Source organism: Archocentrus centrarchus (genome assembly GCF_007364275.1).
Source record: "Archocentrus centrarchus isolate MPI-CPG fArcCen1 chromosome 18 unlocalized genomic scaffold, fArcCen1 scaffold_23_ctg1, whole genome shotgun sequence".
Classification (NCBI taxonomy): Eukaryota; Metazoa; Chordata; class Actinopteri; order Cichliformes; family Cichlidae; genus Archocentrus; species Archocentrus centrarchus.
Genome location: NW_022060145.1, coordinates 8,469,989 through 8,484,659, shown reverse-complemented (window position 1 = coordinate 8,484,659; position 14,671 = coordinate 8,469,989). Strand labels below are relative to the sequence as shown.

Below are 14,671 nucleotides of genomic sequence, written 5' to 3'. Positions count from 1 at the left end.
ATGGCTGCCCTATTTCTCAGAAACGCACCGCCCCACCGAATCTTCAGCTCCTCGCACACACTGACCACCTCTCCAGTGGTCTAAATGTGCTATTTTGGCTCGTTTGGGGCTCGACTAATACACAGAGGCGGGGTTGTTAAAGCACCAGAAGGACATCTATGTGATAAATATACGGTCACCGTTGAACTAAAGGGGGCAGTACTAACAAGGACTTGGATGACTGGGCTTAAAGCCTTGCCACCTTAGTAGAGAGTCAGGAATAAATAAGAGTAATAGGGTGAGAGGTTTTTGAAGGAGAAGAGTCGTCAGAGGACGTGATGGGTGGGAGTGAGAGTTGAGAACGTGGTAGGGTGAGCATGTATTACATATGAGCAACAGGGGGTCAAAATGTGAGGGCTGCCCCTGTGGAGAGATTCTGCACTCTTCTTGGGGGTTTGTGATGAAAAAGAGATGGAAAAATGTGAGGGGGTGGGGGGAAGAAGCCCCCCCCCAGGTGGACAGGTCAGCCGCTCATGCAGTGCGACAGAGGTATGCAGCACCTGCCTCTATTGCAGTGTTCCCACCCCCCTCTACTCCAACCCCTGCTGGTCTGATACGAGTCTTCCCATCTACAGACTGGCAGCTGCTTGTGCATTTCTGAAAATCAGCCCCTTTCATTTCCCCCTTATAGGCAGAATGTGGAGGCATGTACAAAATACTGGCTATTCAGGGTTTCAGGGGTGAGAAAAAGAGACTGGGTGTGTGTTGGGGGGGCAACATGACAGCACAAACATGTGGCAGGATAGTGACGAGAAAAGAAAACAGAGAAGACATTCCTTAATTGCCTTTTCAGTCATTAACAGAGTCCCACACCTCATGAAACATTAATTACAGCAAGCGCAGCGGAGATAGGGATGCTTAATTAGAAATTATTCACTGCGTGGCGAGAACTGAGCGATAGCATTTCAGCGGCATGTAAATTGTCCATGTGAGATCTAAAATAAAAGCGCGGCAAAAAAAAAAGTAGACGTCACGCTTATCTGGCTTCTTCTCGCTTGCTTCTCTTGTGAAGTGAGATCCCCTTTTACCTGATAGCACGTGGAGTGAAGTGTGACATGTGTTAACCCTCTGTCCTCCTCCCTTGTTTGTCGCTCCATTCCCTCACCAACCTCTCCCATTCTCCAGTGGCACTTACCCATCCTATACTTCCTGTGTGGTTCATACATTATTTACACCACCCTGCCCGTGCCCCTACCGAGAGGATGCAATTGACACACAGGATCAACAAACATCTGGGAGGGCCTGATTAGTACATTGCTCTCCCTCTCTGGTTCTTTGCCTCTTGACTCTCCCCCAATTTTTAAATATATATATCACCATCTACAATCAACCCATTCTCTCCCCAGCTGTTTTGTATGACATTAACACACTTGATAGGAAATACCCTTGACACTGTTGCCCCCTCCTTGCTCCTCCAGGCTTTTCTGCTAATCCCCCTGCACAACTTGAAAAATGGTCTGCTCCACCCCTCATCCCAGGTGTATTGATCTTTCCCTGCACCCAGAAATTGCCACAACATATTCCTGTCATGAATGAAGTGTGTGTGTGTGTGTCTGTGTGTGTGTCTGTGTGTAACATCCTTCCTGTTACAAGCTTGCACAAAGGAGTGGTAATAATGTCACAACACTGTACCTAAGGTAATGGATTGGACTCGCTGTTACATGCAGGGCTTGGAGCATACGTGCTGGACTTGGAAAATGTCAGATGAATATCAGAGAGTAGACCTGAGTGCTAAGAGTTAACAGTGGGGGGACATCTATGATGGAGAGATGTAAGAAAACCCATTAAAAGCCACGAAGAATATCAATGGCCATTCATGCTGTGAATAAGCAGCGAAGTGATTGAAGCAGAATTTATGGGTAAGAAGAGAAACAAATGTGAATTTGAGATAATGGGGAAAGACTTGGAACACAAACTCCATCTCCACAAAGGTGACATGTGGGCGGTGAATGTTTTCGTGTGAAAGCAACACAGTCTAGACAAAATGGAAAAAAAAAAAATCAATCTATCACTTAGCCTGTTGACTGAATATATGATTTTTGAGGTTAGGGCCTTCACAGTTATTGTAGTTAACAAACATAATGATCATAGAATTTAAATCTATATATACTAACAAGCCACTTTTTAAAGTACACCTACACTTTTTCAGCACCACTTTGGACCCCGTTTTGCCTTCAGAGCTGTCTTCATTCTTTGTGGCACAGACTCAACAAGGTGCTGGAAACATTCCTCAGAGATTTTGGTCCAAACTGACACGACAGCATCACACAGTTGCTGCAGATTTACTGGTACATTCACGATGTGGATCTCCCGCTCCACCACATCCCAAAGGCGCTCTATTGGATTGAGATGTGGTGACTGTTGAGGCCATAGAGTGAACTCATTGTCATGTTCAAAAAACCAATTTGAGATGATCTGAGCTTTGTGACATGGGGTGTTATCCTGCTGGAAGCAGCCATAAGAAGATTGGTACATTGTGGTCGTAAAGGGATGGACATGATCAGCAATATACACAGGTATGTTTAAATGATGCTCATTTGGTACTAAGGAGCCCTAAGTTGGTACTAAAGGGCCAAAGAAAATATCCCCCACGCTGTTACACCACCAGCAACTTGAACCACTACTACAGCAACACGATGCTTTCATGTAGTTCATGCCAAATCCGAATGTTACAGCAGAAATTGAGACTCATCAGATCGGAAGATGTTTCTCCAATCTTCTGTTGTCCAATTTTAAAATTTGGAGCAAGTCTCTTCTCCATACTTTGGTTACAGCAAGTGGTTATTTAAGTTACTGCTGCCTTCCTATCAGCTCGAAGCAGTCTGGCCATTCTCCTCTGACCTCTGGTATAAACAAGGCATTTTCCCCCAGAGAACTGCCGCTCACTGGATATTTTCTCTTTTCAGACCGTTCTCTGTAAACCCTGGAGATGGCTGTGTGGGAAAAATCCCAGTAGAGCAGCAGTTTCTGAAATACTCAGACGAGCCCGTCTGGCACCAACAACCATGCCACGTTCAAAGTCACTTAAATCAATTTTCTTCCTCATTCTGATGCTCTGCTTGAAGTGGCTGGTGAGTGTATATATATATAGAGAGAGAGAAAATCTGAAAAAAAAACATTACATGAAGGTTTTACATGAATGAGAAGAGAAAGATGCCAAGAAATATTGGCAAGTGAGTCTGCAACCATAACTGTATTGGTATGGGACTGTTTACAATATTAACATCCATCCATCCATCAAGTCTCTTCCACTTATCCTGTTCAGGGTTGTGGGGGAAGCCTGTCCCCGCTGTCATAGGGTAAGAGTGAGGGTACACCCTGTACAGGTCGCTAGCCTGTCACAGGGCTAACACAGAGAGAAAGACAACCAGTCACACTCATTGTCACACCTACGGACAATTTTTAACCTAACCCCCAACATATGCTTATTTTACCATGATATCACTTTTTCACTGTTAAATGTAACATTGTAAACAAAACAAATAGGAACACATTACAGTTGCAAGTTAGGGCCGTCACTTCACATTTATAATGGTTAAAAATGGTTAATAATGGTTAAAAACATAATGGTATTACTGCAATATCTGGAAATTAGCAACAAATCTCTCAGTCAAATTCATCCATAACTTTGTTTACTGTGAGTTTTGTTTTTGGGCAAAATTATGATGCATGAAGATAGCGAGAGAGAGTCTGTAGCCATAACTGTACAAAAGCGTACAGCAATTGAAATTACACAATTATTTTTGATATTATCATACACCATATGCATTACTGACATGTTAATCAAGGCTAAACTTTTCAATAGCATTGTTATCATCAATACAGTGAGCCCTGTGAACCAGCAGCATCAGTCTAACATTTTTAGCATTGCAACATGAGAGTGAATTCACCTTCTGACAAACTGTGTTCATTTTTGTGTCTCTCCTGCTGAGCCCCTCTTAATGAAACACCACAAGACTTACACGCAAGGATTTTTTTTTTCTTCCTTGAAAACTTAAATCTACTTCTATATTATTTTTACTATCAATATACACAGTCTTATGTTATTTATATATACAGCATAAATAACAGAGCGCCTCACTGGGAGAGAGGGATTTCTTTCATCTCAATTCAAGTTACTTCAAAGATTTTTTTTTTTTCTTCTTCTCTTACTTTCTTTTAGTGGCAAAAAAATAAAATAAAATAATAATAATTAAAAAAAAACACCCTTACCTGCTCTTCAGATGCTGGATGCTCCCAAGGCACTTGAAGCGACCATTTACCATGATGGCCATGCGGGTGCATAATGCTTCACACTCCTCCATACTTTTGAAAGAAAGAGAGGAAACTTGTGAAGTAGCAAAAATTCCAGATGCTTGAATCCTTTTAGACAACAGCAGCGTAAAAAGACAATTCCTTGTGGCACTTCAAAACCTGCTCAATTCAAGATTAGACCTCTGATTTCCTGCTTCTAAATTCAGATGATGTGCTCAGCCCCACAAATCTTAGAAACATGGTGTCAAACCAGAGACTTACTCTGGATGGCGTTACTTTGGCCTCCAGTAACACCGTGAGGAATCTTGGAGTCATTTTTTTGACCAGGACACGTCCTTCAATGCACATATTAAACAAATATGTAGGACTGCTTTTTTGCATTTGCGCAATATTTGTAAAATTAGAAACATCCTTTCTCAGAGTGATGCTGAAACGCTAATTCATGCATTTATTACTTCTAGGCTGGACTATTGTAATTCATTATTATCAGGCTGTCCTAAAAGCTCCCTGAAAAGCCTTCAGCTGATCCAAAATGCTGCAGCTAGAGTACTGACAGGGACTAGAACGAGAAAGCAGATTTCTCCCATATTGGCTTCTCTTCATTGGCTCCCTGTTAAATCTAGAATAGAATTTAAAATACTTCTCCTCACATACAAGGTCTTGAATAATCAGGCCCTATCTTATCTCAAAGACGTTGTAGTACCATATCACCCCAATAGAGCACTTTGCTCTCAGACTGCTGGCTTACTTGTGGTTCCTAGGATACTTAAGAGCAGAATGGGAGGCAGAGCCTTCAGCTTTCAGGCGCCTCTTCTGTGGAACCAGCTTCCAGCATGGATTCAGGAGACAGACACCCTCTCTATTTTTAAGATTAGGCTTAAAACTTTCCTTTTTGATCAAGCTTATAGTTAGCGCTGGATCAGGTGACCCTGAACCATCCCTTAGTTATGCTGCTATAGGTCTAGGCTGCTGGGGGGGTTCACATAATGCACTGAGTGTTTCTTTTTATTCACCTCTTTTTACTCTGTTTATACTCCACTCTGTATTTAATCTTTAGTCATTATTAATCTCTGTCTCTCTTCCACAGCATGTCTTTTGTCCTGTCTCTCTCCCCTCAGCCCCAACCAGCTGTGGCAGATGACTGCCCCTCCCTGAGCCTGGTTCTGCCCGAGGTTTGTTCCTCTTAAAAGGGAGTTTTTCCTTCCTACTGTCACCAAATGCTTGCTCATTGGGGGTCATTTTGACTGTCGGGTTTTCTCTGTAATCATTGTAGGGTCTTTACCTACAATACAAAGCACCTTGAGGTGACTGTTTGTTGTGATTTGGTGCTGTGTGAATAAAACTGAATTGAATTGAATAGATCTTTTTATACTAGGAGGAATGAAATGATTTTAGACTGTACTAACTCACACTGTGACTCGTTTATTTGCTTTGACTTACAGTTAAAAAGTTGAGCATCTAAAGTGGAGAGCAAATTTGGTAATTAGAGGGAGAGGAAGGGCCCATCTGTAGCTCTCACCATCTAATTTTTTTCTCGCTCAGTGTTGCGAGGGAGCACGAGTCATTTGTATCTGAGGCAAAACCTGTGATGCCTTTCTGAGGAATGGCGCAATTAGGATTATGACTTTGTAAAACCTGGTGAGTGCGCCACTTAACAAAACAAAACCACCTGGTCATGACATGGGCGAATGAATGCAGCTCAGCCAGTGTGTCTGGGACAACAAATGCCTTTTATTTCTCGGCAAAAGGAGCACATGTAATAAGAATCATTTATTCCACAGGCACTGCCTGCCAGGCTCACATACGACTCAGTTTGGTAAATGGTCAAATAAACAGGCAGCAAATTGTTAAATGTTCCATATCGACTCGGCCCATCGGCTTTTGGGTTTCACAGAAAAATGTGGCATTTCATTTTTTCAACTTTGCTAAAAACCATATCCAAAACTGGTGACCAGGGCTACAGAAGAAATACTTAGTAAACTTAACTTTGCTCCGGGAAGTCTTGGATAATGAAAAGACTCCAGCACTGATATTGACAGTTTCTCTTTTCACAGAGGTAAAAAAAAAAAAGAAAAGCGGCAGTCAGTCAATATGCCCTCACGCTTCATGAAAGCTTTATAGCAGCCAGTGTGTTTCTGGCAGCCGATATTAACTGCCACACAGGAAACAATACCTTTCAACTAAAGTGTGGCTCCAATCAATTATAATTACAATATTTATAGCTTGCATTCATTTGCGGACTATTTGGTTGCTGTGCTTTCCCTGGTGAAGAGTCAAAATATTTTGACTTTATTTTAGTGCGAATCCATCACAGGAAAAAAAAAAAAAAAAAAAAATCAATAGATGAGTGTTGTTGCACCTGTGTGATGTGAGAATGACTGAGCGTCCCTCTTTGATGACGCTCAGGATGCAGTCCCACAGGAAGCGCCGGGCTTTGGGGTCCATCCCGGTGGTTGGCTCATCCTGCAACAAATAAAGCTTTTCATTCAGTTCGGCCCCAGCGCATCTTTTAAGAATGAGCTGTCAAGCAGCGCATGAGAACACATCAGTTGTGGATGTGTGTGATTTCTGCATAGGAATTTAGATAAAAGGAAAAACCCATGGATTTTCTTTTAGGCTCTAGTATAACAAAGCTTTTTCCAATCATCATCAAAACATCACAAGAGGGAATATTTTTAGAGCAACAGCATTCCACCCGTCCAGTAAAGTCCAATCTGGGCCAAAGGCTGCTGAAGCTGCCGAGCTCCAAAGAGAGATATATAACGACTCGCAGGGATATCCTACACTACAAAGGGAAATTCTGACCAGACTCATATTCACATAAGGGGAACATATACTGAAGCACGCTCCAGTATAGCACACCACACACTCACACATCTCAGTGACTTGCTGTTTCTTTTTCCTCAGGGCTTGTCTGTCCATGCCCGATTAGAGATTGACAGTACTCAGTCCACAGGCTGGCTTCCTTCCGTGCCTGGTTCTCCCTCGCTAGCAGAATCCTACAAATCCCATGGGGTATTTCCATCACCATGCCCAATGTGTCCCCGTGCAAACTCTATGTGGCGCTGCCTCAAGGCTGCCTGGACTCCCTGGGCTAGCACACAATGCTGAAATTGACACAGGAACTGACAACACAGGGTGCCGCTGCCTTGGAATGAAGGCTAGCCTGGCTCAAGGGTTAGCATAGTGCAGCTTGATAGCTTACAAATTGAGGCAGAAATGGCTGGAAAGATTCCTCCTTTACATGTAATTTAATATGGATGAGTCATTACTTAAATAAAATTATTATTAGAGGCATAATCCAATGAACTGCTGCAAATGAAACAAAGTAATGTGTTAATTACAGCTGACAAGCAGCAAATTAAACAGGAATGATGTTGAATAGTTCCAAGACATTTTGGGGAAACAGGCATTAAAATATAGATTTTCTATTTTATTTTGCTATATAAGCTCACGGGACCTCACATTAGGGAGCAGCAGTATCTCAGCTTTATCAGACCATGCGATATGCTGGCTGAGTTGAGGAAACTTTGCAAAAATCATAATGAAAGGTTTTAATTAAGTGAAGTCCGTTTGATGCTCCGAGTGTGAATTAAGGCCATTGAAGTTTGTCCCTCATAATGCCACGGCACGACTTCCTAATACACATTAATTGAAAACATGCGATGCAGCACATTCTGGGTCATCCCTTCATTATTCTTCCACGGGTGAGAAAATGTATTGAAAATGTGTTCAATCCCATTTTCCTGTCATGTTCACACCACTGTGTGTGCGATTATAAAGAAGAAAACAGCTAATCTGCTGTGCTCCAAACTTCTGTACATCATCAGTATTGATTTCGAGTGATACAGCATCATATTTTCACCACGTACTCAATATCAATAAAGCTGCATCTCACCAGAAAAATCACTGGAGGACAACCGATCAGGGCTATCGCTGTAGAAAGTTTGCGCTTGTTCCCACCGCTGTACGTTCCTGCTGGCTTGTTTGAATAATTGACCAGCCCCAACTTCTGGATCCCCCACTCGGCCACCTTTTGAGAAGAGAAAACAGAACAGCCATTATGGTGTCGAGAGGAGTGTTCGCATGAGCCACATCACCGAACTCGTGATACCATGATGGATGATATTTTGACTAGTATATGTGAGCTGTGTGGGTTTCAAGGACAAGGCGTGACAGCTGGCGTCACCGTGAGACCTTAATAGCAGGCTGCTGAGGTACTTTACTGTTTTCAACAACAGCTCATCAAACGCAAGCAATCAGGAGCGTCGCCAAAGCGCTGAATGTAGGCGTTATAATAAATGCAGGCTGCAGGACCTCCGATGCATTTCTTTCATACACGTGGATGCATTTCTTTACTGGTTATGAAAACAAGGCACATGGGCTTAGTTTGGATGGAGATATGCCACAAAACAAAACAAAAAAAAAATGTAATGAGCTGCAGCAAAGTTAAGAGTTTTGTTAGCTGCATAGAACTGTGTCCCTTTGCACTGCAGCTAAGACATCAAAGCCCTGGCACCAGGTCTGAGGCCTATGGTCACCAGCAGCCTTTTCCTCTTTTGATCTTAGTGCTGGAGAAGTGGGCAGTGCGAGGAGTGCAGAAAGGCCGCCTAGGGCGGGCCACACCACTGGGCATTGTGAATAATGCAGAGCCATAACCCACAGCTGCTCCTTTTCTTCTACTGGCCATTTTTCATTATGTATGCCTTCTCCCATTGAGGTTATCTATCACTTTGACATGTACTTCACTTTGTCCTACATGCATTCTGGATGCACACTGCTTGATGCAGTAAACAAATAAACTAACAAACATACAAAAAAAATAAATAAATAATCAATTAGCAAACAAATATGTTATGGAGTCGAGGAACACTGCTTCATCTTTTTTTTTTTTTGACAGTGCTGTTTTGATAGCTTCCTAGCTAGTCTGCACTGGGTACTGGCCATGTTCCAGATGTGGTACTGCACACCATTAGGCCGGGAGTGAAACAGTGACTTTAATTAAAAAGCTTACCATGGTGACCTCTTTTGCCAGTACCCCTCGTAGCCGAGCGTAAAATTCCAGATGCTCTCGTCCAGTCAGCAGTTCATTGAGAGCATCAAACTGGGGGCAATAGCCCATGTTCTGGTGAACAGCCCTCATTTCAGCTCGTATGCTGGGAAAGAGACACATTAGTTTTTTGAAAATGGATGACATTAATGTTTCAGATAAAATATCTAAAGACTGTATTATATGCCTTTGCAAGATAAAGAGCAGGACATCAAATACATAATGACAAAAGCTATTAGGCAAATAGCAAATAGCAGTTGTATTTTAGAGAAGGTGATTGAAACTGACATAAAAAGTAAAGTCATCAGATATTCACAATAACTCAACAGGGCCACTGTGGACTAAAAATTTCATGACTCTAATAATATAAAAGTTCATGACAATCGTGGGTAATAGTTTTTTTAGATTATTTAAGCACAACCCATCACAGTCCTCATATCTAAGTCTGTTAATGCTTGGATGGTTTTTGCACACCAGACTTAACCTTTCATAATGGCATTAAAGTTTACTGACCTCAAACCAGAAGCATCCATAAAACAGGCCCAAAGCTCACCATCACCCTCATGAATTTTTTTACCAAGAATATTTGAGAGCAACTGCCACGCTATGAGCTAAACAGCTGCTAAGAGCTAACCACTGTTTGGGTGTCTGTCGATTATGACAAATAACTAAAGTTCATTAAAGTTGTTGGTGATGAATAAAAGAAGAATCTAATAAATGTTGGTGTCGGGGCCATAAGCACCTTGTTGCAAATGAGATACAGCCAGATTCCTCGGATAAATCTAAGGTTGTTGGGACTTAGTGCACTGATTTCCACTACATTTGATTTTGTGCCAAATTTGTTTCAGTCTTTTTTTCCCCCCAATTAGGAAAATATTATTCACAAAATGAATAACATTAATTTTTGCTTTTCTGCTTTATCTAGCATGGATTTGGGGCCCAATTTTGACAGTATTTTCAATCACAAATAAGGCCAGGAGTTATGTGAGGACACACATGGAATTTAGCAGCTTTTGGCCACTAAGGAGAAGTGAAATAAGTAAAAAAAAAAAATGCTTTGGAATTACAAATCCAATTCTGATGGCAGTTGGCATCCTGTAAAATATAAATAAAAACAGACTTGCAAAATCTCACAAACCATATTTTATTCACAATAGAGCCCATGAAATATTTAAACTAAGAAAATGTACAATTTTAAGAAAAATATTAATTTAATGCCAACAACACATCTCAGAAAAGTTGGGACGGGGCAACAAAAGGCAAAAAGAAACAGCTGGAGGAAGATTTTGCAGCCAATCAGGTTAACTTGAAGCAGGTCAGTAACATGATCAGGTATAAAAAAGACCATCTTAGAGAAGCAGAGTTTCTCCAAAGTAAAGCTGAGCAGAGGACAACCAGTCTGCCAAAAAACAGCATCTACAAACTGTGTAACAATTTCAAAATAATGTTCCTCTATGTAAAATTGTGAAGACTTTCATCATCTACAGTACATACAGTTCTCACGCCATGTTATGGAAAACACTGCATGCACTCAGGAACACTGTGCCATCCACAAATGCAGGTTAAAGATCTATCGTGCCATATGTGAACAGGAGAGGTACCACCCAGCTTGTCATCAGCACTCAGTTCACAAGCCTGCATCTCTCATGGTATAGAGGTGCATTAGTGCCTATAGAATTGGCATCTTGCACGTCTAGAAAGGCACCATCAGTGCAGAAAGGTATATACATATGCTCCCATCTGGAAAGCATCTTTTTCAAGGAAGGTCTTGCATATTACAGCAAGACGATGCTAAACCGCATATTACAGCTATTATATTACAACCGCATGGCTTCGTAGCAGAAGAGTCCAGGTGCTGAGCTGGCCTGCCTGCATTCCACACCTTTCACCAGCTGAAAACATCTGGCACATCATGAAGCAAAAAATAGGACAAAGTAGACCCAGGACTGCTGAGCCACTCGAATCCTCTATCAGATAAGAATGGGACAACAGTCTTCTCCCAAAAGTCTAGCAGCTGTTCTCCTCAGTTCCCAGATGTTTGCAGACTGTTGTTAAAAGAAGAAGGGAGGGTGCACAGTAGTAAACACGGCCCTGTCTCAACTTTTTTGAGATTTGTTGCTGCCATCAAATCCAAAATGAGCTAATATTTTTCTTAAAATTGTATACCCTGCCTCTCGCCCTCTGACAGCTGGGATAGGATCCAGAATGGATGGATGGATGGTACGTTTTCTCAATTTAAACATTTGACACACTTTCTATTGTGAACCTCTTTAGCTTAGCATAAAGACTGAAAGCTCTAAACTCTGGCTGGCCTTTAAGGACTGAGGATTCAAACAGGTGTTAACAGCACAAATAGGTCCACATAAATGTGATGATTTGCAGTAGCAGCTCTGTGGTAATGTAATCCACTTCTTTCTTGGTCTTTACCAACAACAGCAAGCCAATGAGCCACCTGCTGTGATTACCCTGCTATCTTTTCACTTACAGTAAAAGCGTGCTGAATGGAAGGTATTGCTATCTTTTTATGGGCCCACATTTACAGATAAGAGGGACAACTGCCACGAGAGCATAAACTCCCATTTAAGAGATGCTACCCTTTCTCTGTCTGCTACTAATCATTCTTCTTGCCAATGCTCAGAAAGTGCAATGAGCTGAAAACAGCAGAGTGGGTGTAGTCACATCTGTTTTTCCTTTCTTTTTAGTTTTTGTTCCTCCTAACGGTCTCAGATTTTTCTTTGATCTCTTTTACCGTACAGTAATCAACATAAGCACTACGGCGTATGGCAAAGCTCTGTTCAACTCTTCTTTTTTGTTCAACACAAAGTCAATTAAAAGGTGTTCAAATGAACAACTATAGCAACCGCGGCAAAGTACAACCAGCCGCCGCTCAACCGCACTCTACCATGCGTGGATGCGCTGCCTCAGAGACGCACGCCAAGGCGACGGGACACAGTTGTTTGTTCCTAAAAATAAGGAAGAGCAAACTTTCTTTCTCTCAAGCGCTCGAGTGTCAAGGTACTTTTCTGGCATGTACAAAGATTTCTTATGACTGATTTTGTAAGGCTGAGACAAAAAAACAGAGCAGGGTACAGGGCAAGGCTATGAAAAGGAATGAAATATGTGTAAGCTGTGCAAGAGGTAGGGAGGGGTGAAAAAAAAGGAGGGAGCTGAGTCTTCAGCATTTCTGAGAATATTGGAGCAAGGAGAGAAAAGCAAAGCTGAAGAAGAGGCAGAGACAGCCGAATGTATAACTGATAGTGAAATTATCTAGCTGAGAAAAACAAAGACTGAGGGTATCGGAAATGGAAAAATAGAAAGCAGTATAACAGAGAATGAGCGTAGCTGAGAAACAGGATGCGAGCTATAAAAAAAAAAAGAAAAAAAAAGATGCTACAGCTCGATCCCCATCTGAGCAGCCTTCTTGGGTGGCTAATTATGATGAGTTACTTGGTGCACTAGTGGGAGTTAGGGCCTCACCTGTATCCATTTAGGAAGGCCTCTCCACTGGAGACTGGGATGTCTCCTGTCAGCATCTTGAACGTGGTGGTTTTCCCGGCTCCGTTGATTCCCAGCAAGCCAAAACACTGGTGGAGACGATGAGCAGGTGTCCGTTAGGAAAACAGTGTTTTGTAGTCTCATTAGAAAACAGACAGGAGAAAACTGCACAGGAATTTTCAGCATGCAAGGTTTCTTTAAATGACACTTAATACGTTTAACGAAGACTGTGCAAATATTCGTGTACTGCATATAACTGAAACCACAGTTTATATTGCATGCTCGACTGGTTCAATAATTTAGCAAAACAACAAACTGATATATTCTGAACACAAACAAAACAACAGACAGTAAATCAACACGGCAGACACACAGGAACAAGTGCTGGAAAAAAAAACTAAAAAAAAACACCAGTCCCAAAAGCATTTCTTCCTCACTCTGTAAATTGCTACAACAAACACCACCCTCTCTCTCTATTTTTTTCCTGATGCTGCTGATTTTACTTCCCTCTAGAGAGCGCATGTGGCAGGAAGTTGTCCCCGCAGAGCCCCGCGGTCACGTGACCCACCTTAGGTGCTCTGGCTCGGACATAAATATTTGATTTCTGTCATTCATTGATCCCTGCTTGTTTGTGACCTGTGCTTGTGAATGCATAGAGAGCTAAGCTTGATGTAAATAATGCATGGAAATGCAGTGTGTGATCAGCAGAGCCCCGTGAATCACAATATTCCACTGGCATTTACATTGGGCTTTGAGTCAACATTGGAAGGGAGGATAGGATACTAGCAGAGAGCCCACCGAGCACGAAAGCCTGTCAGCGTTTGAGATTATGTTTAAATCAAGCTTCTAGCAGTACAGTGTGTGTGACAGTGAGTGTGTCTAACATCCAACATGATATAATGAGTTTTACACAGATAAGTTGTCTGGTTCCCTCTGTGGCATTGGTCTGTTTGGTTTCCCTCTGCCAAACCACAAGTGCAGAGAGCTAAACATCAGTGGGTCCACATGCTGTTGCTCCACAATGTCCATTTCTCGTGTGCTTATGCCTTTAGTAGAGACATGCTTAGCTGTAGTATAACTACATAAACAAGCCTGATAAGGAGATTACTGTTCCTTCTAATGTCTTCTCTAAGAAGTGTGTGGAAGATATTTGGATTTGACTCAGAAAAGACTGAGCCACACACTCTCAAACGTCCAAGAAATACAGCCACATACGCTGTCAGTGCAAGCCAGAGAATGGCCCTATTTATTGCCCCTTGCTCTCACATGTCAGTATCGTCAGGCAGTTCATATCATTCATATTTCATTTTCAGCAGAAACAGAATTTTTGCAACATAATCAAATGTAAAAAATAAATAAAAAAGTCCCATAATATGGACAAGAGTAAACTGACAATCTACTTGAAAAGGTGCTTGTGTGATACAGCAGCGTCTGGCTCACCTCTGCAGCAGGAACGCCCACACATAGCCTGTCCACAGCAGGGGTGCTCTTCCGAGGGTATACCTGCAGGGAGCAGACAATAAAATGAATCAACCAACCAGCGAGAGGAAAGAGAGAGAAAGAAGGAGAGAAGGCGGGAGGCGAGGGAGGGGGGGAAGCAGACAGTGAGAAAGATAGCAGAGAGGATGGCATGAGAAAATATGGAGCGATAGGCCAGAGCAGCAGGGAGGAAGTGAGATGGAAGAAGCAGGTGGGAAAAAAAAAAGGAGGAGGAAATGAGAGAGAGAGAGAGCGAGAACATGAAGGAAACAAATTTTAACAAGAAGGGATAATTTGCAACATTTAGAGTGAGCCAGATGGGAAAAGCTATTAAAAAAAAAAGTTAGACACTTG

The 14,671-nt window shown here is 42.1% G+C and overlaps 1 protein-coding gene across 1 annotated transcript in view; it reads right to left on the bottom strand.

Moving 5' to 3' along the window:
* The window catches only part of LOC115775067 (phospholipid-transporting ATPase ABCA1), a 173,421-nt gene that overhangs the window by 14,779 nt on the left and 143,971 nt on the right, over positions 1-14,671 (bottom strand). Inside the window, 6 exon segments of the mRNA XM_030722513.1 lie at positions 4,252-4,344; positions 6,653-6,756; positions 8,192-8,326; positions 9,308-9,449; positions 12,821-12,927; positions 14,279-14,341. Coding sequence (XP_030578373.1) covers positions 4,252-4,344; positions 6,653-6,756; positions 8,192-8,326; positions 9,308-9,449; positions 12,821-12,927; positions 14,279-14,341 — 644 coding nt within the window.